This window comes from Bos taurus, chromosome 8, assembly GCF_002263795.3.
Source record: "Bos taurus isolate L1 Dominette 01449 registration number 42190680 breed Hereford chromosome 8, ARS-UCD2.0, whole genome shotgun sequence".
NCBI classification, from domain to species: domain Eukaryota; kingdom Metazoa; phylum Chordata; class Mammalia; order Artiodactyla; family Bovidae; genus Bos; species Bos taurus.
The window spans coordinates 53,226,644-53,250,090 of NC_037335.1; the positions used below are offsets into that span (position 1 = coordinate 53,226,644).

General features: G+C 38.3%; 1 protein-coding gene across 2 annotated transcripts in view; it reads left to right on the forward strand.

The window, feature by feature from the left end:
* Nucleotides 1–23,447, forward strand: part of VPS13A (vacuolar protein sorting 13 homolog A) — a 276,405-nt gene that overhangs the window by 47,367 nt on the left and 205,591 nt on the right. For both annotated transcript variants that reach the window (XM_024996187.2, XM_059889554.1), the window contains exons 13-17: nt 907–1,078; nt 1,573–1,635; nt 2,892–3,021; nt 3,953–4,047; nt 4,401–4,543. In XM_024996187.2, coding sequence (XP_024851955.1) covers nt 907–1,078; nt 1,573–1,635; nt 2,892–3,021; nt 3,953–4,047; nt 4,401–4,543 — 603 coding nt within the window. The remainder of the gene's footprint in view (nt 1–906; nt 1,079–1,572; nt 1,636–2,891; nt 3,022–3,952; nt 4,048–4,400; nt 4,544–23,447) is intronic.

A 23,447-nucleotide genomic window follows, 5' to 3' on the forward strand; every position in this document is an offset into this window, starting at 1 on the left:
AACACGTGGTTGCATATATCTTTTTGAGTTAGTGTTTTCATGTTCTTCACATAAATACCCAGAAGTGGAATTGCTCAGTGAAATTTTTTTTAGCACATTATTTATTGCCCAGGGAATTTTTGCAGATACTAATGTCCGTGGCATTAATATGTCTCCAATTGTATTAAAAAATGACAGCATGAAAGTGAATTTCTTGAATTTTTAAGAATTTTAAGATACTCTCTTTAAAGGCTGATACAAGCTATATTATGATATTTGGCCTGAAACACTTGTAGTGGCTTTTGCTTATTATACTAGTAAAATTGACTTAATTATTATTAATCCTTTATTATTATAAAGGATTCTTTATAATGAATTTACAACTGGAAATACTAGCATTCTATTCATTTACTGTATTTCTGAAATTACTACAAAAACATGTCTTTTTCAACTATGTCTTTTTTTAGTTTTCAAACTTTGGTATCAGAACACTGTTATAAATCTGAAAAAATTATGGGAATCTGTAAAGTGCAGCCCCTTTTAAAAATTCTGAAGTAGTCTTATTTTTTTAGTTATTAAGGTCTTAACCTAGGTTTTCAAAGTTGCAGTTACTTTTTCAGTTGACTATTTTAATTACTATTCAGGTGGCTAAAGGGCTAGTTGCCAATTAATACTTTAATAGTTTTTTGGTAGAACTGTGTTATAACAAAATTCTGTAATTTTGCTTATTTTCATTTAGGAAAAAGATAAGGCTAAATATGTGTTCTTAATTACTAATAGGGTTGGTAAGAAGCAAATGCTAGATAATATTTTCACAGTCTCTGTATTACGTATGTTGTTAGAACAGAAGTGATGTCAGTTGTATTTCATACTGTTGGTTTGAGGGTGTTTTTAAGGGGAGAGTTTTTGTTTTTATTTTTTAACTAGGTGGGCTTATGCTATACATGGTATCCTTGAAGTAAACATTCGCCCCCACTTACGGATGTGGTCCTGGAAGCACATTAGAGAACATAGGCAAAAAATGAAGCAATATAAAGAACTGTATAAAAAAAAGCTAACAAGTAAGAAGCCATCTGGTGAACTTCTCAACTCTTTGGAGGTTAGTGTTATAAAAATTTGTTGAATATTTTGTAATACTTAAGTCCTCAGTCTTTAGTGATTAACACTTCCTACTTATTTGTTCTAATTTTGACTGGTCATTCTCTGTCTCTTTTACTTAGACTTTTTCATACTCCTTAACTTCAGTTGGATGATAGAAACTCTGGTGATCATTTGGAATTTGAGATTCTTCTCAATCTGGAGAGATTTGGGTTTATGAAAATAGTAACTTGAAGCCTCACATTATTATGACATTTATAAACTTCAGAATCCTAGAAAGTATTTGCTACATTGATTCCAGTCTTCTCTGTGTTGGTTTCAAAGCCAAATTTCCAAGCTGACATGTACAAGCATTGCTTCTCAGAATTTAAGAGAAATATCATATTGATGGATGACTTATTTTCAATTTCCCATATTTAGTGCAGCAGTTTGATAGAGCATATATGAAAATTATCTATATAACGTTATGTAAACACATTTTATTTATATTTTTAGGATTTGGAAAAGACTTTGGATGTGTTTAATATAACTGTAGCAAGACAACAGGCGGAAGTTGAGGTAATTCCAGATTGTCTTTCAATTAGTATAAAATAAATCTATAATTTATATAGAATTTATTGGTATTGTGCTGTATTATACTATTTCCTAAAAGGGGTTCTAATTTGCTTATTGTATTATAAGAATAGTGGCAGAAAGTGAAGAGGAACTAAAGAACTTCTTGATGAGGGTGAAAGAGAGTGAAAAAGCTGGCTTGAAACTCAACATTCAAAACACTAAAACCATAGCATCCAATCCCATCACTTCATGGCAAATAGACAGGGAAAAAGTGGAAACAGTGGCAGATTTTATTTTCTTTGGCTCCAAAATCACCAGTGATGGTGACTGCAGCTAAAAAATTAAAAGATACTTGCACTTTGGAAGAAAAGCTATGACAAACCTAGACAGCGTATTAAAAACCAGAGACATCAAGCTCTGCTGACAAAGGTTCATATAGTCAGAGCTATGGTTTTCCCAGTAGTCATGTATGGATGTGAGAGTTGGACCGTAAAGAAGACTGAGCACCAGATAATTTATGCTTTCGCAGTGTGGTGCTGGAGAAGACTCTTGAGAGTCTCTTGGAGAGCAAGGAGCTCAAACCAGTCAATCCTAAAGGAAATCAACCCTGAATATTCATTGGAAGGACTGATGCTAAAACTCCAATACTTGGGCCACCTGATGCAGAGAGCCAGCTCATTGGAAAACACCCTGTTTGATGCTGGGAAAGACTAAGAGCTGGAGGAGAAAGGGGGAGACAGAGGATGAGATGTTTGGATGGCATCACTGATTCAGTGAACAAGAATTTGAGCAAACTCCAGGATATAGTGAAGGACAGACGGGGAAGGCTGGCACGCTGCAGTCCATGGGGTCACAGAGTCGGACATGACTTAGTGTCTGAACAAAAACACCATATTACAAGAAAATTTGATGTATTCTTTTGCGACATCTATTTAAACCATCTATTTGCCACATCTATTCAAGACAGTTTCAGTGGGGGAAAAAATTCTTTCTCAGTGATTGGGCTTAAAGGTGAAAAGCCAATTCCCCACCCCCCACCCCCTGCCCATTATTATTGCTTGTAAGACCATGTGCTAATAAGTACCAGATAATTCTAAATTCTGATATTTGGCCAGTGTTACAGCTACTGTATTTTATTGTCAGTATGATTGTTGTTTATACTTATCCACTAAAGCAGATAAGTTTTGGAAATATCCTGTTTCTTTGAATTGCTAAATAAAGGATAAGTTGTCATTTATTTGAAAATTTATTTATTTTAGGTAAAGAAAGCTGGATACAGGATTTTCAGAGAAGGAGCAGAAGAGTCCGAGGGCAATAAAGGATGGTTTAGCTGGATGTGGAGTTGGTCAGAATCGCATAGTAAACAACAACTAGATATTAAACCTGGAAGTACGTTCATTTCATTTACAGTAGTGCAGTTAATCATCAAGCTGTGGTAGTGTAGCTAACCATCAGGGCTTCCCTGGTGGCTCAGAGGTTAAAGCATTTGCCTGGAATGCGGGAGACCCAGGTTTGATCCCTGGGTCGGGAAGATCCCCTGAAGAAGGAAATGGCAAACCACTCTAGTACTCTTGACTGGAGAATCCCATGGAGGGAGGAGCCAAGTGTTCTCTTTCATTAAGTGGACATTGAAAGTATATATACATATGATAAGTAATTCTTACTATAAGTAAAATTACTAATAAAATTTTAAATGTATGTCAAAAGTCAAAAAATTTTTAATATTTACTAATACTTTCAGAAGAGTATTATGTCTAGAAGATTTAGTAAGTGTGTATAGCACAGTTATGAATAAAAATTTCAAAAGAGTATAAACCACTGTAAATTTTCATTGAAATTATTTCTTGGAAAGATTTTTACTTCCCAACCAAATGCTTAACATCATAACTTTGGAGGCTTAGGGGCTTAGGTTTATATCCTGGATATATCATTTATTAGCAATATGACCCTGGCAAATTTAAGATCTCTAAAACTCAATTTTACCAACTTTAAAATGGGTAGGCATGATATTAATACTTCGTATTTTATATGCTACTTATGTTGACTAGCATCATGCCGTTAAGTACCTAATACAGGTAGCTATTTTGTGTGCTTAATACAAAACATTTAGAAATTTATATTGCTAAATTAATGTATTTAGTCATTTATATTTTTGAAAAATAAACCTAAAATTGCCAATGCCATCTTAGCATTTGTGAATATAATTTCTTAAAGGTATTATAAAAAAGAGTAAAATTTACATTATTAAAAGCAGCTAAATTTGGATTTGGTTTTATCTTGTTACCAGTTAATAACATAAAACATTCTTTATGATTTGTAGGTCTTGAAGAAATATTGACACCTAAAGAAAAAAGTTTGCTGTATGAAGCAATTGGCTATAGTGAAACAGCAGTTGATCCAACCTTGCCAAAAACAGTAAAAATGTTTTGTTGCCTTATACCTGAGTATTTATTGATAGATTCGCCTAATTTTAATCCTTTCAGAAATACATGTTACTGACTTGTTCTGTGATCTTTGAGTCTGTAAATATTGCATTTATTTGAGTTTCCACAGTAAGAATAAAATTTTTAGTGTTACGTGGGTTTTAAAAAAATTTTATGTTATGTTTAATTTTAGTTTATGTTTAGTTTTAGTATTATGTGGTGATCCTTAAATATGTAAAGGTTGTTTTTGATGTATTTTTCTGATTTTTGGAAAGAATAAATTGTATAAGTAGGAGTATTATAGATATATAATTTTTTTTCATTTTCTTCCTCTTTATATTCTAGTTTGAAGCAATGAAGTTCTTTGTTCACTTGAAAAGTATGTCTATTATTCTAAGAGAACAACAACAAAAACCTGAACTGCTAGATATTGTAGTGGAAGAATTTAGTACTTTGATTGTGCAAAGACCAGGAGCACAAGCAGTTAAGTAAGTATTAATTTATTTTCTCTTATCTATAAGAAAAAAATTCATTGTAAGGTTGAATGTAGATTAGAGTCATATGGTATTTTGTAAAGAATACTTTGGTTTAATTTATTCTTTTGTATTTTTAGGAACTTGGTGTTTTTCATTAATATATATATTTTGTAATTATTAAAATAGCATATGTTCAATAGAAAACTTTATGCAGAGGAAACATGAAGGACATTAAAGAATAATACAAAAATGTCAGTAATTACACTATTCAAGAAGAAATAGCATTAAAAATTTTGTTTTTATCTGGGAATGTCTTTATTTTACCTCCTGTTTTAAAATTGCTTTATTGAGTTACAATTCATGTACCATACAATTCATCCATTAAATTGTATAATTTACGTTTTATCACACTGTAATGTATACAAAATTCACATTGGTTTATTCAACATTGTACAATAATTATCATTACCTAATTTCAGAACATTTTAACACCCCAAAAAGGAAATGCTAATACCCATTAGTAGTCATTCCCCATTGCTCCTTCTTTCCAGTGTAAAATTGGTAAAAGCTAATTTACTTTCTGTTTCTAAGAATTTGTTTTTTTAGGGTATTTCATATTAATTGAATCATATAATACATGGTCTTTTCTGTCAAGCTTCTTTTACTTAGCATGATATTTTCAAGGTTCATCCACGGTATAGCATGAATTAGTACTTTACTCTTTTATTGCCTAATATTTCATTATATGAATATACCACATTTTGTTTGCCTATTCATCAGATGATGGATATTTGGTTTGTATCCACTTTTGGCTGTTATGAATAATGCTGCTATGAATATTAACGAGCAATATTTTATAAGGACAATTTTCAAATTTTCTTGGGTATTACCCAGAAGTGGAGTTGTTGCCTCAAATGGTAACTGTACTTAACATTTTGAGGAACTGCCAGACTGTTATCCAAAACAACTGCATCATTTTATATTCCTACCAGCATTGTGTGAGGTTTCCACTTATCTACATCCTTTCCTACACTTCTTTGTCCTTTTTGATTATTGATTTTAGCCATCCTAATGAATGTAAAGTGGTATCTCACTGTAGTTTTGACTTGCACTTCCCTGATGGCTAATGATGTTGAGGATCTTTTCATGTGTATTGGCTGTTTCTGTATAGTTATTTTTAGAACTATTAAATTCCTTTGCCCATTTTTTCTCTTTTATTTTTTAAAAAACGTACACTGAAGTATAGTTGATTTACAATGTTGTGTTCATTTCTGCTGTACAGCAAAGTGACTCAGCTATACATATATATATATATATATCAGATCAGATCAGTCGCTCAGTCGTGTCCAACTCTTTGCGACCCCATGAATCGCAGCATGCCAGGCCTCCCTGTCCATCACCAACTCCCGGAGTTTACTCAGACTCACGTCCATCGAGTCAGTGATGCCATCCAGCCATCTCGTCCTCTGTCATCCCCTTCTCCTCCTGCCCCCAATCCCTCCCAGCATCAGAGTCTTTTCCAATGAGTCAACTCTTCGCATGAGGTGGCCACAGTACTGGAGTTTCAGCTTTAGCATCATTCCCTCCAAAGAAATCCAGGGCTGATCTTCAGAATGGACTGGTTGGATCTCCTTGCAGTCCAAGGGACTCTCAAGAGTCTTCTCCAACACCACAGTTCAAAAGCATCAATTCATCGGCGCTCAGCCTTCTTCACAGTCCAACTCTCACATCCATACATGACCACAGGAAAAACCATAGCCTTGACTAGATGGGCCTTTGTTGGCAAAGTAATGTCTCTGCTTTTCAATATGCTATCTAGGTTGGTCATAACTTTCCTTCCAAGGAGTAAGTGTCTTTTAATTTCATGGCTGCAGTCACCATCTGCAATGATTTTGGAGCCCAGAAAAATAAAGTCTGACACTGTTTCTACTGTTTCCCCATCTATTTCCCATGAAGTGATGGGACCGGATGCCATGACCTTCATTTTCTGAATGTTGAGCTTTAAGCCAACTTTTTCACTCTCCACTTTCACTTTCATCAAGAGGCTTTTGAGTTCCTCTTCACTTTCTGCCATAAGGGTGGTGTCATCTGCATATCTGAGGTTATTGATATTTCTCCCGGCAATCTTGATTCCAGTTTGTGTTTCTTCCAGTCCAGCGTTTCTCATGATGTACTCTGCATAGAAGTTAAATAAGCAGTGTGACAATATACAGCCTTGACGTACTTCTTTTCCTATTTGGAACCAGTCTGTTGTTCCATGTCCAGTTCTAACTGTTGCTTCCTGACCTGCATACAGATTTCTCAAGAGGCAGATCAGGGGGTCTGGTATTCCCTCTCTTTCAGAATTTTCCACAGTTTATTGTGATCCACACAGTCAAAGGCTTTGGCATAGTCAATAAAGCAGAAATAGATGTTTTTCTGGAACTCTCTTGCTTTTTTGATGATCCAACGGATGTTGGCAATTTGATCTCTGGTTCCTCTGCCTTTTCTAAAACCAGCTTGAACATCAGGAAGTTCACGGTTCACATATTGCTGAAGCCTGGCTTGGAGAATTTTGAGTATTACTTTACTAGCGTGTGAGAAGAGTGCAATTGTGCGGTAGTTTGAGCATTCTTTGGCATTGCCTTTCTTTGGGATTGGAATGAAAACTAACCTTTTCCAGTCCTGTGGCCACTGCTGAGTTTTCCAAATTTGCTGGCATATTGAGTGCAGCACTTTCACAGCATCATCTTTCAGGATTTGAAATAGCTCAACTGGAATTCTGTCACCTCCACTAGCTTTGTTCATAGTGATGCTTTCTAAGGCCCACTTGACTTCACATTCCAGGATGTCTGGCTCTAGGTCAGTGATCACACCATCGTGATTATCTGGGTCGTGAAGATCTTTTTTTGTACAGTTCTTCTGTGTATTCTTGCCATCTCTTCTTAATATCTTCTGCTTCTGTTAGGTCCATACCATTTCTGTCCTTTATCGAGCTCATCTTTGCATGAAATGTTCCTTTGGTATCTCTGATTTTCTTGAAGAGATCCCTAGTCTTTCCCATTCTGTTGTTTTCCTCTATTTCTTTGCATTGATCGCTGAAGAAGGCTTTCTTATCTCTTCTTGCTATTCTTTGGAACTCTGCATTCAAATGTTTATATCTTTCCTTTTCTCCTTTGCTTTTTGCTTCTCTTCTTTTCACAGCTATTTGTAAGGCCTCCCCAGACAGCCATTTTGCTTTTTTTGCATTTCTTTTCTATGGGAATGGTCTTGATCCTGTGTATTCTTTTTCATATTCTTTTCTACTGTGGTTTGTCATAGTATACTATGTATAGTTTCCTATGCCATACAGTAGGGCCCTCTTTTTTATCCATTCTCTATGTAATAGTTTGCATCTACTAATCCTAAAATCCCAATCCACCCCTCCCCCTCAACAACCACAAGTTTGAGTCTATTTCTATTTCGTAGACAAGTTCATCTGTGTCATATTTTAGATTCCACATATGTGATATCATATGGTACTTATCTTTTCCTGAATTACCTCATTTAGCATGATAATCTTTAGGTTCATCCATGTTGACATATGGCATATGACATTGTCTGTTTTTTATGTCTAAGTATTCCATCATATTCCATTGTATATATGTACCACATCTTCTTTATCCAGTCATCTATTTGATAGGTTGTTTCCATGTCTTGGCTATTGTAAGGAGTGTTGTATTGAACACTGAGGTATGTGTATCTTTTCAATTACAGCTTTTTCTGGATGTATGCCCAGGAGTGGGATTGCAGGATCATATGGCAACTCCACTTTTAGTTTTTTGAGGAATCTCCATATTGTTTTCCATAGTGGCTATACCAGTCTACATTCCCACCAACACTGTAGGAGGACTCTGTTTTCTCCACATGCTTTTCAGCATTTGTTATTTGTAGATTTTCAGTGATGGCCACTCTGACCAGTGTGAGGTGGTACCTTACTGTAGTTTTGATTTGTGTTTCTCTAATAATTAGTGTTGTTACACATCGGTTCATGTGCTGTTGTTCATCTGTATGTCTGTTTTTGGAGAAATGTCTATTTAGATCTTCTGCCCATTTTTTGGTTATATTTTTATGCTCTTGCTATTATTGAGTTGTATTAGCTGTTGTATAGTTTGGAAATTAAGCCCTTGTCATTCACATCTTTGCAAATGTTTTCTCCCAGGCCTAGTTATCGTCTTGCTCTTTTATGGTTTCCTTTGCTGTACAAAAGCTTCTAAGTTTGATTAGGTCCCATTTGTGTATTTTACTTTTATTTGTATTGCCTTGGGAGATTGACCTAAGAAAAAGAGAATGTTTTGCCTATATCTCTTCTAGGACTTTTATGGTGTCATATCTTATGTTTAAGTCTTTAAATCACTTTGAGTTTATTTTTGTGCATGGTGTAAGAGTATGTTCTAACTTCATTGATTTACCTGCCACTGTCCAACTTTCCCAATACCACTTGCCAAAGATGTTCCTTTTTTCCTTGTGGTCAGAATAGTTACTTGAGATAATTTCTTTACTCTTAAATTTGTTGAGTCTTATTTTGTACCCTACTATGTGGTCAGTCCTAGAGAATATTCCACGTGCACTTGAAAAAAATGTGTCTTTGGATGTAAAGTCCTGAAAATATCAATTAAAAATCTAACTGTTCTATCATTTAGGATCTCTATTGCCTTATTGATTTCCTGTCTCAAAGATCTTTTCATTAATGTGAGTGGGGTGTTAAAATCTCCTACTATTACTGTATTCCCATCAATTTCTCCCTTTATGTCTGTTAGTATTTATGTGTTTGGGTGCTTCTGTATTAGGTGCATGTATGTTGAGTGTAAAATCATCTTGTATTGATGCCTTTATCATTTTAATATCCTTCTATGGCATTTGTTTTAAAGTTTATTTTGTCTAATAGAAGTATTGTGACCCCTACTTTCTTGTCATTTTCATTTGCATGGAATATCTTTTCCATCCTCTCACTTTTGATCTGTGTGGGTCTTTTGCCCTAAGGTGGGTCTCTTGTAGGTAGCATATTGTAGGCTGTTTGTTTTGTTCAGTCTGCCACTCTTTTGTTGGAGTATTTAGGTTGTTGATGTTTAAGGTAATTATTGATAGACATGTATTTATGGCATACTGTGTGGATCACAATAAACTGTGGAAAATTCTGAAAGAGATGGGAATACCATACCACCTGACCTGCCTCTTGAGAAACCTGTACACGGGACAGGAAGAAACAGTTAGAATTGGACATGGAACAACAGACTGGTTTCAAATAGGAAAGGGAGTACGTCAAGGCTGTATATTGTCACCCTGCTTATTTAACTTATATGCAGAGTACATCATGAGAAATGCTGCGCTGGAGGAAACACAAGCTGGAATCAAGATCTCCAGGAGAAATATGAATAACCACACATATGCAGATGACACCACCCTTATGGCAGAAAGTGAAGAAGAACTAAAGACCCTCTTGATGAAAGTGAAAGAGGAGAGTGAAAAAGTTGGCTTAAAGCTCAACATTCAGAAAACCAAGATCATGGCATCCAGTCCCATCACTTCATGGCAGATAGATGGGAAACAGTGGAAACAGTGGCTGACTTTATTTTTCTGGGCTCCAAAATCACTGCAGATGGTGATTGCAGCCATGGAATTAAAAGACGCTTACTCCTTGGAAGGAAAGTTATGACCAACCTAGACAGAATATTCAAAAGCAGAGACATTCTTTTGTCAGCAAAGGTCCATCTACTCAAGGCTGTGGTTTTTCCAGTGGTCATGTATGAATGTGAGAGTTGGACTGTAAAGAAAGCTGAGCACCGAAGAATTGATGCTTTTGAACTGTGGTGTTGGAGAAGACTCTTGAGAGTCCCTTGGACTGCAAGGAGATCCAACCAGTCCATCCTAAAGGAGACCCAACCAGTCCATCCTAAAGGAGACTAGTTCTGGGTGTTCACTGGAAGGACTGATGCTGTAGCTGAAACTCTAATACTTTGGCCACCTCGTGTGAAGAGTTGACTCATTGGAAAAGACCCTGATGCTGGGAAAGATTGAGGGCAGAAGGAGAAGGGGACAACAGAGGATGAGATGGTTGGATGGCATCACTGATTCTATGGACATGGGTTTGGGTGGACTCCAGGAGTTGGTGATGGACAAGGGAGGCCTGGTGTGCTGCAGTTCATGGAGTTGCAAAGAGTTAGACACAACTGAGCAACTGAACTGAACTGAAACCTTGTTTCCTGTTGATGCTATATTTCTTCTTCTTCTTCTTTTGGCCACACCAGGTGACTTATGGGATCTTAGGTCCCTCACCACAGATCAAACCCCAGTCCTTGGCAGTACTGGAGAGTGCACATTTCTAGCCATTGGACCACCAGGGAATCCTCCCATTTTTCTCTTTTGTGGTTTGATGATTTCCTTTTATGTTTATGTTTTCTTATCTTTGGTTTTAGTCAATCTGTTGTGTGCATTTGATTTGAGATTGTCTTGTTTTTTAAGTATGTTAACTGCTTCTTATATCTACTTGCTTTAGACTGATAGTCATATACGTTAAAACACATTCTAAAAAAAGAAAAAAAAAAAAGAATCTACCTTTTCCTGCTCTTCTTCCCCACATTTTATGTTTTTGATGTCCTTTTATTTTTTTAAACATCTTTATGTTTATCCTTTTACTATTCCATTGGGGTTATCATTGTTTTCATGAAATTGTTTTGTTTTGTTTTTTTGTTACATAAAAAATGCACTAGCTTATTTAAGTGATTTACTTTACAGTTGTGATTTTATCTTTCCCCTACATTCTTATTTAGAAAAGATTTTCCATGTTTCTTTTAAGGTGGGTTTAGTATTGTTGTATTCTCTTTAATTTTTGCTTATCTGAGAAATTCTTTTTCTCTCTTATTCTAACCTTGCTGGTCAGAGTATACTAGGTTGCATATTTTTCCCTTTTGGGATTTTGAATGTATCTTGCCATTCCCTTCTGGCCAACAACATTTCTGTAGAAAAATCAGCTGATAGTCTTACTGGGATTCCCTTGTAGTTAACTTTTTGTTTTTCTCTTGCTACTTTTAGAATCCTCTCTTTAACTTTTGCCATTTTTATTATAATGAACTATGGTATAGTTCTGTTTGGGTGTATCTTGTTTGGGACTCTCTGTGCTTCCTGTACCTGGATTTCTGTTTTCTTCTTTATGTTTGGGAAGTTTTCAGCCCAATAATTTCTTCAAATAGTTGTTCAATCCCCTTGTCTCTTTCTTCCCCTTCTGAAAACCCTATTATGTATAGATTATATATTATCCCATAGGTCTCTTAAACTTTAATTTTTTTTCATTTGGCTTTCACCTGGTGTCCTGATTGGGTGACAACGTTATTCTGTCTGCCAGATTGCTTATTCTGCTGAATTATTCATTTTGCTGTTCATTGCCTTTAGCTCACTTTCCATCTCAGTAAACGAGTTTTCTTCTTTTTCTTGCCTCCCCCTGTATAGTTTTTTTTTTAATAGCACTTTGCATTTCTATTAATAGCCTTTCTTAATTACTTAAGTATTTTTATCTTCAGTTCAGTTCAGTCGTTCAGTCGTGTCCAACGCTTTGCAACCCCATGAATCACAGCACGCCAGGCCTCCCTGTCCATCACCAACTCCCAGAGTTCACCCAAACTCATGTGCATCAAGTCGGTGATGCTGTCCAGCCATCTCATCCTCTCTTGCCCCTTTTCCTCCTGCCCACAGTGCCTCCCAGCATCAGGGTCTTTTACAGTGAGTCAACTCTTCACATGAGTTGGCCAAACTTATTGGAGTTTCAGTCTCAACATCAATCCCTTCAATGAACACCTGGGACTGGTCTCCTTTAGGATGGACTGGTTGGATCTCCTTGCAGTCCAAGGGACTCTCAAGAGTCTTCAACACCACAGTTCAAAAGCATCAATTCTTTGGCGCTCAGCTTTCTTCACAGTCCAACTCACATCCATACATGACCACTGGAAAAACCATAGCCTTGACTAGACGGACCTTTGTTGGAAAAATAATATCTGTGTTTTTTAATATGCTGTCTAGGTTGGTCCTAACTTTCCTTCCAAGGAGTGTCTTTTAATTTCATGGCTGCAGTCACCATCTGGAGTGATTTTGGAGCCCCCCAAAATAAAGTCTGACACTGTTTCCATTGTTTCCCTATCTATTTCCCATGAAGTGATGGGACCAGATGCCATGATCTTAGTTTTCTGAATGTTGAGCTTTAAGCCAGCTTTTTCACTCTCCTCTTTCACTTTCATCAAGAGGCTTTTGAGTTCCTCTTCACTTTCTGCCATAAGGGTGGTGTCATCTGCATATCTGAGGTTATTGATATTTTTCCCAGCAATCTTGATTCCAACTTGTGCTTCTTCCAGCCCAGCGTTTCTCATGATGTACTCTGCACAGAAGTTAAATAAGCAAGGTGACAATATACAGCCTTGACGTACTCCCTTTGCTATTTAGAACCAGTCTGTTGTTCCATGTCCAGGTCTAACTGTTGCTTCCTGACCTGCATACAGGTTTCTCAAGAGGCAGGTCAGGTGGTCTGGTATATTTTATTTTATTTTAATTGGAGGCTAATTACTTTACAATATTGTATTGGTTTTGCCATACATCAACATGAATCCACCACGGGTGTACATGTGTTCCCCATCCTGAACCCCCCCTCTTACCTCCCTCCCTGTACCATCCTTCTGGTTCATCCCAGTGCACCAGCCGCAAGCATCCTGTATCCTGCATCGAACCTGGACTGGCAATTCGTTTCTTATATGATATTATACATGTTTCAATGCCATTCTCCCAAATCATCCCACCTTCTCCCTCTCCCACAGAGTCCAAAAGAGTGTTCTATACATCTGTGTCTCTTTTGTTCTCTTGCATACAGGGTTATCGTTACCGTCTTTCTAAATTCTATATATATGTGTTAGTATACTGCATTGGTGTTTTTCTTTCTGGCTTACTTCACTCTGTATAATAGGCTCCAGTTTCATCCACCTCATCAGAACTGATTCAAATGTATTCTTTTTAATGGCTGAGTAATACTCCATTGTGTATATGTACCACAGCTTTCTTATCCATTCATCTGCTGATGGACATCTAAGTTGCTTTCATGTCCTGGCTATTATAAACAGTGCTGCGATGAACATTGGGGTACACGTGTCTCTTTCCCTTCTGGTTTCCTCAGTGTGTATGCCCAGCAGTGGGATTGCTGGGTCATATGACAGTTCTATTTCCAGTTTTTTAAGGAATCTCCACACTGTTCTCCATAGTGGCTGTACTAGTTTGCATTCCCACCAACAGTGTAAGAGGGTTCCCTTTTCTCCACACCCTCTCCAGCATTTATTGCTTGTATACTTTTAGATTGCAGCCATTCTGACTGGTGTGAAATGGTACCTCATTGTGGTTTTGATTTGCATTTCTCTGATAATGAGTGATGTTGAGCATCTTTTCATGTGTTTGTTAGCCATCTCTGTGTCTTCTTTAGAGAAATGTCCATTTAGTTCTTTGGCCCATGTTTTGATTGGGTTGTTTATTTTTTTGGAATTGAGCTGCAGGAGTTGCTTGTATATTTTTGAGATTAGTTGTTTGTCTGTTGCTTCATTTGCTATTATTTTCTCCCATTCTGAAGGCTGTCTTTTCACCTTGCTTATAGTTTCCTTTGTTGTGCAGAAGCTTTTAAGTTTAATTAGGTCCCATTTGTTTATTTTTGCTTTTATTTCCAATATTCTGGGAGGTGGGTCATAGAGGATCCTGCTGTGATTTATGTCCGAGAGTGTTTTGCCTATGTTCTCCTCTAGGAGTTTTATAGTTTCTGGTCTTATGTTTAGATCTTTAATCCATTTTGAGTTTATTTTTGTATATGGTGTTAGAAAGTGTTCTAGTTTCATTCTTTTCCAAGTGGTTGACCAGTTTTCCCAGCACCACTTGTTAAAGAGATTGTCTTTTCTCCATTGTATATTTTTGCCTCCTTTGTCAAAGATAAGGTGTCCAAAGGTGTGTGGATTTATCTCTGGGCTTTCTGTTTTGTTCCATTGATCTATATTTCTGTCTTTGTGCCAGTAGCATACTGTCTTGATGACTGTGGCTTTGTAGTATAGCTTGAAGTCAGGCTGGTTGATTCCTCCAGTTCCATTCTTCTTTCTCAAGATTGCTTTGGCTATTCAAGGTTTTTTGTATGTCCATACAAATTGTGAAATTATTTGTTCTAGCTCTGTGAAAAATACCATTGGTAGCTTGGTAGGGATTGCATTGAATCTATAGATTGCTTTGGGTAGTATACTCATTTTCACTGTATTGATTCTTCCAATCCGTGAACATGGTATATTTCTCTATCTATTAGTGTCCTCTTTGATTTCTTGCACCAGCATTTTATAATTTTCTATATATAGGTCTTTAGTTTCTTTAGGTAGATATATTCCTGAGTATTTTATTCTTTTCGTTGCAATGGTGAATGGAATTGTTTCTTTAATTACTGTATTTTCTCATTATTAGTGTATAGGAATGCAAGGGATTTCTGTGTGTTGATTTTATATCCTACAGATTTACTATATTCATTGATTAGCTCTAGTAATTTTCTGGTGGAGTCTTTAGGGTTTTCTATGTAGAGGATCACGTCATCTGCAAACAGTGAGAGTTTTACTTCTTCTTTTCCAATTTGGATTCCTTTTATTTCTTTTTCTGCTCTGATTGCTGTGGCCAAAACTTCCAAAACTATGTTGAATAGTAGTGGTGAAAGTGGGGACCCTTGTCTTGTTCCTGATTTTAGGGGAAATACTTTGATTTTTTCACCATTGAGGATAATGTTTGCTGTGGGTTTGTCATATATAGCTTTTATTATGTTGAGGTACGTCCCTTCTATTCCTGCTTTCTGGAGAGTTTTTATCATAAATGGATGTTGAATTTTTTCAAAGGCTTTCTCTGCATCTATTGAGATAATCATATGGCTTTTATTTTTCAGTTTGTTAATGTGGTGTATTACATTGATTTGCGGATATTGAAGAATCCTTGCATCCCTGGGATAAAGCCCACTTGGTCATGGTGTATGATCTTTTTAATGTGTTGTTGGATTCTGATTGCTAGAATTTTGTTAAGGATTTTTGCATCTATGTTCATCAGTGATATTGGCCTGTAATTTTCTTTTTTTGTGGGATCTTTGTCAGGTTTTGGTATTAGGGTGATGGTGGCCTCATAGAATGAGTTTGGAAGTTTACCTTCCTCTGCAATTTTCTGGAAGAGTTTGAGCAGGATAGGTGTTAGCTCTTCTCTAAAATTTTGGTAAAATTCAGCTGTGAAGCCATCTGGACCTGGGCTTTTGTTTGCTGGAAGATTTCTGATTAAAGTTTCAATTTCTATGCTTGTGATGTGTCTGTTAAAATTTTATATTTCTTCCTGGTTCAGTTTTGGAAAGTTGTACTTTTCTAAGAATTTGTCCATTTCTTCCACGTTGTCCATTTTATTGACATATAATTGCTGATAGTCTGTAATGATCCTTTGTATTTCTCTGTTGTTTGTTGTGATCTCTCCATTTTCATTTCTAATTTTATTGATTTGATTTTTCTTCTTTTGTTTCTTGATGAGTCTGGCTAATGGTTTTTCAATTTTATTTATCCTTTCAAAGAACCAGCTTTTGGCTTTGTTGATTTTTGCTATGGTCTCTTTTGTTTCTTTTGCATTTATTTCTGCCCTAATTTTTAAGATTTCTTTCCTTCTACTAACCCTGGGGTTCTTCATTTCTTCCTTTTCTAGTTGCTTTAGGTGTAGAGTTAGGTTATTTATTTGACTTTTTTTCTTGTTTTTTGAGATATTCCTATATTGCTATGAACTTTCCCCTTAGCACTGCTTTTACAGTGTCCCACAGGTTTAGGGTTGTTGGGTTTTGATTTTCATTCATTTCTATGCATATTTTGATTTCTTTTTTGATTTCTTCTGTGATTTGTTGGTTATTTAGCAGCGTGTTGTTCAGCCTCCATATGTTGGAATTTTTAATCATTTTTCTCCTGTAATTGAGATCTAATCTTACTGCATTGTGGTCAGAAAAGATGCTTGGAATGATTTCAATTTTTTTGAATTTACCAAGGCTAGATTTATGGCCCAGGATGTGATCTATCCTGGAGAAGGTTCCATGTGCGCTTGAAAAAAAGGTGAAATTCATTGTTTTGGGGTGAAATGTCCTATAGATATCAATTAGGTCTAACTGGTCTATTGTATCATTTAAAGTTTGTGTTTCCTTGTTAATTTTCTGTTTAATTGATCTATCCATAGGTGTGAGTGGGGTATTAAAGTCTCCCACTATTATTGTGTTATTGTTAATTTCCCCTTTCATACTTGTTAGTGTTTGTCTTACATATTGCAGTGCTCCTATGTTGGGTACATATATATTTATAATTGTTATGTCTTCTTCTTGGATTGATCCTTTGATCATTATATAGTGACCTTCTTTGTCTCTTTTCACAGCCTTGTATTAAAAGTCTATTTCATCTGATATGAGTATTGCTACTCCTGCTTTCTTTTGGTCTCTATTTGCATAGAATATCTTTTTCCATCCCTTCACTTTCAGTCTGTATGTGTCCCCTGTTTTGAGGTGGGTCTCTTGTAGACAACATATATAGGGGTCTTGTTTTTGTATCCATTCAGCCAGTCTTTGTCTTTTGGTTGGGGCATTCAACCCATTTAAGGTAATTATTGACAATGGCACCCTAGTCCAGTACTCTTGCCTGGAAAATCCCATGGACGGAGGAGCCTGGTGGGCTGCAGTCCATGGGGTCGCTAAGAGTCAGAAATGACTGAGCGACTTCACTTTCACTTTTTCCTTTCATGCATTGGAGAAGGAAATGGCAACCCACTCCAGTGTTCTTGCCTGGAGAATCCCAGGGACGGTGGAGCCTGGTGGGCTGCTGTCTGTGGGGTCGCACAGAGTCAGACACGACTGAAGCGACTTAGCAGCAGCAGCAGTAGCAGCAGCAGCAGCATGATCCCGTTGCCATTAACTTTATTGTTTTGAGTTCGAGTTTATACACCCTTTTTGTGTTTCCTGTCTAGAGAATATCCTTTAGCATTTGTTGGAGAGCTGGTTTGGTGGTGCTGAATTCTCTCAGCTTATGCTTGTCTGTAAAGCTTTTAATTTCTCCTTCGTATTTGAATGAGATCCTTGCTGGGTACAGTAGTCTGGGCTATAGGTTATTTTCTTTCATCACTTTAAGTATATCTTGCCATTCCCTCCTGGCCTGAAGATTTCCTATTGAAAGGATTAGCTGTTATCCTTATGGGAATCCCTTTGTGTGTTGTTTGTTGTTTTTCCCTTGCTGCTTTTATTTTTATTTTATTTTTTTAATTTAATTTTATTTTTAAACTTTACAATATTGTATTAGTTTTGCCAAATATCGAAATGAATCCACCACAGGTATACCTGTGTTCCCCATTCTGAACCCTTCTCCCTCCCTATACCCTCCCTCTGGGTCGTTCCAGTGCACCAGCTCCAAGCATCCAGTATCGTACATCGAACCTGGACTGGCGACTCGTTTCATGCTTTTAATATTTGTTATTTGTGTTTGATCTTTGTTAATTTGGTTAATATATGTCTTGGGGTGTTTCACCTTGGGTTTATCCTGTTTGGGACTCTCTGGGTTTCTTGGACTTGGGTTATTATTTCCTTCCCCATTTTAGGGAAGTTTTCAACTATTATCTCCTCAAGTATTTTTCATGGTCTTTTGTCTTCTTCTTCTGGGACTCCTATGATTTGAATGTTGGGGCGTTTAATATTGTCCTGGAGGTCTCTGAGATTGTCCTCATTTCTTTTAATTCATTTTTCTTTTTTCCTCTCTGATTCATTTATTTCTACCATTCTATCTTCTACTTCACTAATCCTATCTTCTGCCTCTGTTATTCTACTATTTGTTGCCTCCAGAGTGTTTTTGACCTCATTTATTGCATTATTCATTATATATTGACTCTTTTTATTTCTTCTAGGTCCTTGTTAAACCTTTCTTGCATTTTCTCAATCCTTGTCTCCAGGCTATTTATCTGTGATTCCATTTTGATTTCAAGATTTTGGATCATTTTCACTGTCATTATTAGGAATTCTTTATCAGGTAGATTCCCTATCTCTTCCTCTTTTCTTTGGTTTGGTGGGCATTTATCCTGTTCCTTTATCTGCTGGGTATTCCTGTGTTTCTTCATCTTGTTTATATTGCTGAGTTTGGGGTGGCCTTTCTGTATTCTGGCAGTTTGTGGAGTTCTCTTTATTGTAGAGTTTCCTCACTGTGGGTGGGGTTGTACAGGTGGCTTGTCAAGGTTTCTTGGTTAGGGAAGCTGTGTCTGTTCTGGTGGGTGGAGCTGGATTTCTTCTCTCTGGAGTGCAATGAAGTGTCCAGTAATGAGTTAAGAGATGTCAATGGTTTTGGTGTAACTTTGGGCAGCCTGTATATTGAAGCTCAGGGCTGTGTTCCTGTGTTGCTGGAGAATTTGCGTGGTATGTCTTGCTCTGAAACTTGTTGGCCCTTGTGTGGTGCTTGGTTTCAGTGTAGGTATGGAGGCGTTTGATGAGATCCTGTCAATTAATGTTCCCTGGAGTCAGGAGTTCTCTGGTATTCTCAGGATTTGGACTTAAGCCTCCTGCTTCTGGTTTTCAGTCTTATTTTCACAGTAGTCTCAAGACTTTTCCTTCTGTACAACACCATTGATAAAACATCTAGGTTAAAGATGAAAAGTTTCTCCACAGTGAGGGACACCCAGAGAGGTTCACAGAGTTACATGGAGAAGAGAAGAGGGAGGAGGGAGTTAGAGGTGACCCAAATGAGATGAGGTGGAATCAAAAGAGGAGAGAGCAAGCTAGCCAGTAATTACTTCCTTATGTGCGCTCCACAGTCTGGACCACTCAGAGATGTTCACGGAGTGATACAGAGAAGAGAAGAGGGAGGAAGGAGACAGAAGTGGCCAGGAGGATAAAAGGGGGGAATCAAAAGGAGAGAGACAGATCCAGCCAGTAATCAGTTCCCTAAGTGTTCTCCACCGTCTGGAACACACAGAGATTCACAGAGTTGGGTAGAGAAGAGAAGGGGGAGGGAGGAGAGAGAGGCGACCTGGTAGAGAAAAAGGAGAGTCCAAAGGGGGAGAGAGCAGTCAAGCCAGTAATCTTGCTCCCAAGTAAAAATGGGTACTGAAGGTTGGGTTCTTAAAGGTACAAAATTGGTAAAAAATACCAAAAAGCAAAGATTAAAAATCTAGAGTAGAGGTTGGAATTTGAAAAATACAATATTAAAGAAAAGAAGAAGAAAAAAAAAAGTCACAAAAATTATAAAAAAATATATATACATATATGAAGTTTGCTTTAAAAAAGTAGGGTTTTTTTTTTTTCAAAGTAATAGTAGGTTATAAAAATGAAAATTAAAGAAGTAATAGAGGACTTACAAATTAAAAAGAAAAAAAGAATGATCATAAAAATAGTAAAAATATATCTAGGACTTTCTCTGGTGTTGTTGTGGGCAGTGTGGGGTCAGTTCATTTTCAGATAGTTCCTTGGTCCGGCTTACATTTCTCAAGATCTGTAGGCCCTTTCCTATGTAGTTGGTACTAACTACAGGGTTTTAATCTATTGCACCTGTCACTTCCAAGGCGGTTCCCTCTGTTTTAGCTTCTTCTGTTTGCTGGTCTCTTCAGTGTCTGATTCTACCCTAACACAAGGTGGTCGGTGGTAGACACTTTTTTTCAGCTCACTTGTTCAGTCGCGCTGTGGGGAGGGAGGGACGCTGCAAACAAATAACACTGGCGTGTGCTCACAATGTCTCGGCCACACTGGGCCTGCCCCCGTTCACCGCGCGTGTGCCCTCCCTGTGCACACTGCTCAGGCTCTAGGTTGCTCCGCGGGGAACCATCTGAGGCCGGCCCTGGGCTGCATGCACCTCCCAGGTCTAAGCCACTCAGGTTCAGGCACTCGGGTAGTCCTCAGAGGCGCAGACTCGGTTGGGCCTGCGTTTTGTGCCCTTCCCAGGTCCGAGCAGCTCAGGTGATGAAGTGTTTGGCGAGCATGGTCGCTGTGATTTATCCCCTCCCCCTTCCCTGCTGCTCGGTTTTCTGGGTATACGTCCGGTGCACCTTCTCAGGCGGATGTTGACTGTCCTGAACCCCAAGAAATCTTAGTTAGCAAAGAAGCCTGCTTGCAGTTTTGTAGATAATGTCTCTCTGGGGCTGCGATTGCCCTCTTCCGGCTCTGGCTGCCTGTCACCAGAGGGGGATGGTCTGCAGCTGGCTATCTCTGTTCAGTCTTTTGTTCTGTGTGCGGGCCTGGCGGTGTCTTAGGTTAGGGCTGGCTTTTTGCGTGGTAGCAATCCCACAGTCTGGTTGCTAGCCCAAGTTAGTTCACTCAGATTGCCCTCTGGGCATTCAGGCTCAGTCTTTACTCTAAGCAATGCAGCCCACACCTCTCTGCCCAGCCCCCCGCTTGCTAGTGGCAGGTGCAGGCGTCTGCGCTGCTTCTCTGCTGGGGGAGTTACCATTGGGCTTATAATCTGTGGGTTTTAATTATTTATTTATTTTTCCTCCCTGTTATGTTGCCCTTTGTGCTCCCAAGGCTTGCCACAGACTTGGCAGTGAGAGTGTTTCCTGGTGTTTGGAAACTTTTCTCTTTTTAAGACTCCCTTCCCGGGATGGAGCTCCATCCCTACCTCTTTTGTCTCTTTTTTTGTCTTTAATATTTTTTCCTACCTCCTTTCGAAGACAATGGGCTGCTTTTCAGGGTGCCTGATGTCCTCTGCCGGCATTCAGAAGTTGTTTTGTGGAATTTACTCAGCGTTTAAATGTTCTTTTGATGAATTTGTGGGGGAAAAAGTGGTCTCCCCATCCTATTCCTCCGCCATCTTAGGACTGCCCCCTATATTTTATATTTAATTTTATCTTTCGAATTTAGTGTCTGTTAGACTGAAGAGGTCTGTGTCATTGTTCTTTCAGGGGAATTCTCTTGATCTTTTTACTGGGAGTCATTCTTCTGCTTCTTCATTTTACTTATACTTCTCTTACTATGTAAAGTTAGGAGAAACAATTGTCTACTCTGATCTTTGAGGGCTTTTTATATGTGGGAGCATTCTTTTGTCACTTGTGTGGGATTAATAATATATTTGGGCAAGGGCTGTTTTTAATATGGATGTCTGCTGCCTCTGTTCTCAGCGTGTGCTGGCTATTATCCCCTTGATAGGCAATGTGTACATGCAGTGGCTGGTGCCCCTTCCTGGGACTCTTGGGTGCAGTGGCAGCTTGTGCATGCCTCCAGAGCCCGCCATGGCACTCGAGATGGCTCGTGACTGCTCCTGGAACCTGCAAGGGTGTCAGTGGCAGCTCAAGATTGCTCCTGGAGTCATGAGGGCAGCAGCAGCTTGTCATCTCTCCTGGAGCCTTCAGTACCTCTTTTTAAAGACCAGTAATCCCATTCACAACTGGGTATTGTTTTTCCTTTGGCTCCATCCCTTCATTCTTTCTGGAGTTATTTTTCCATGATCTCCAGTAGCATATTGGGCACCTACCGATCTGGGGAGTTCCTCTTTCAGTATCCTATCATTTTGCCTTTTCATACTGTTCATGGGGTTCTCAAGGCAAGGATACTGAAGTGTTTGCCATTTCCTTCTCCAGTGGACCACATTCTGTCAGATGTCTCCACCGTGACCCACCCGTCTTGGGTGGCCCCACAGGGCATGGCTTAGTTTCATAGAGTTAGACAAGGCTGTGGTCTGTGTGATTAGATTGACTAGTTTTCTGTGATTATGGTTTCAGTGTGTCTGCCTTCTGATGCCCTCTTGCAACACCTACTGTCTTACTTGGGTTTCTCTTACCTTGGATGTGCGGTATCTCTTCATGACTGCTCTAGCAAAGCACGGCCGCTGCTCCTTACCTTGGACGAGGGGTACTCCTCACTGCTGCCCCTCCTGACCTTGAATGTGGAGTAGCTCCTCTTGGCCCTCCTGCACCCATGCAGCCACCACTCCTTGGATGTGGGGTTGCTCCTCTCGGCCGCAAAAACAATACCCAGTTGTGGATGTGACTGGTGATAGAAGCGAGGTCTGATGCTGTAAAGGGCAATATTGCGTAGGAACCTGGAATCTTAGGTCCATGAATCAAGGCAAATTGGAAGTGGTCAAATAGGAGATGGCAAAGTGAATGTTGACATTCTAGGAATCAGCGAACTAAAATGGACTGGAATGGGTGAATTTAACCCAGATGACCATTGTATCTACTACTGTGGGCAGGAATCCCTTAGAAGAAATGGAGTAGCCATCATGGTCAAAAAAAGAGTCCGAAATTTAGTACTTGGATGCAATCTCAAAAATGACAGAATGATCTCTGTGCGTTTCCAAGGCAAACCATTCAATATCACGGTAATCCAAGTCTATGCCCCAACCAGTAACGCTGAAAAAGCTGAAGTTGAAGACCTACAAGACCTTCTAGAACTAACACCCAAAAAAGATGTCCTTTTCATTATAGGGGACTGGAATGCAAAAGTAGGAAGACAAGAAACACCTGGAGTAACAGGCAAATTTGGCCTTGGAATATGGAATAAAGCAGGGCAAAGACTAATAAGAGTTTTGCCAAGAGAATGCACTGGTCATAGCAAACACCCTCTTCCAACAACACAAGTGAAGACTCTACACGTGGACTCTTGATGGTCAACACTGAAATCAGATTGATGATATTTTTGGTCGCCAAAGATGGAGAAGCTCTGTACAGTCAGCAAAAACAAGACCAGGAGCTGACTGTGGCTCACATCATGAACTCCTTATTGCCAAATTCAGACTGAAATTGAAGAAAGTAGGGAAAACCACTAGACCATTCAGGTATGACCTAAATCAATCCCTTATGATTATACAATGGAAGTGAGAAATAGATTTAAGGGCCTAGATCTGATAGATAGAGTGCCTAATGAACTATGGACAGAGGTTCATGACATTGT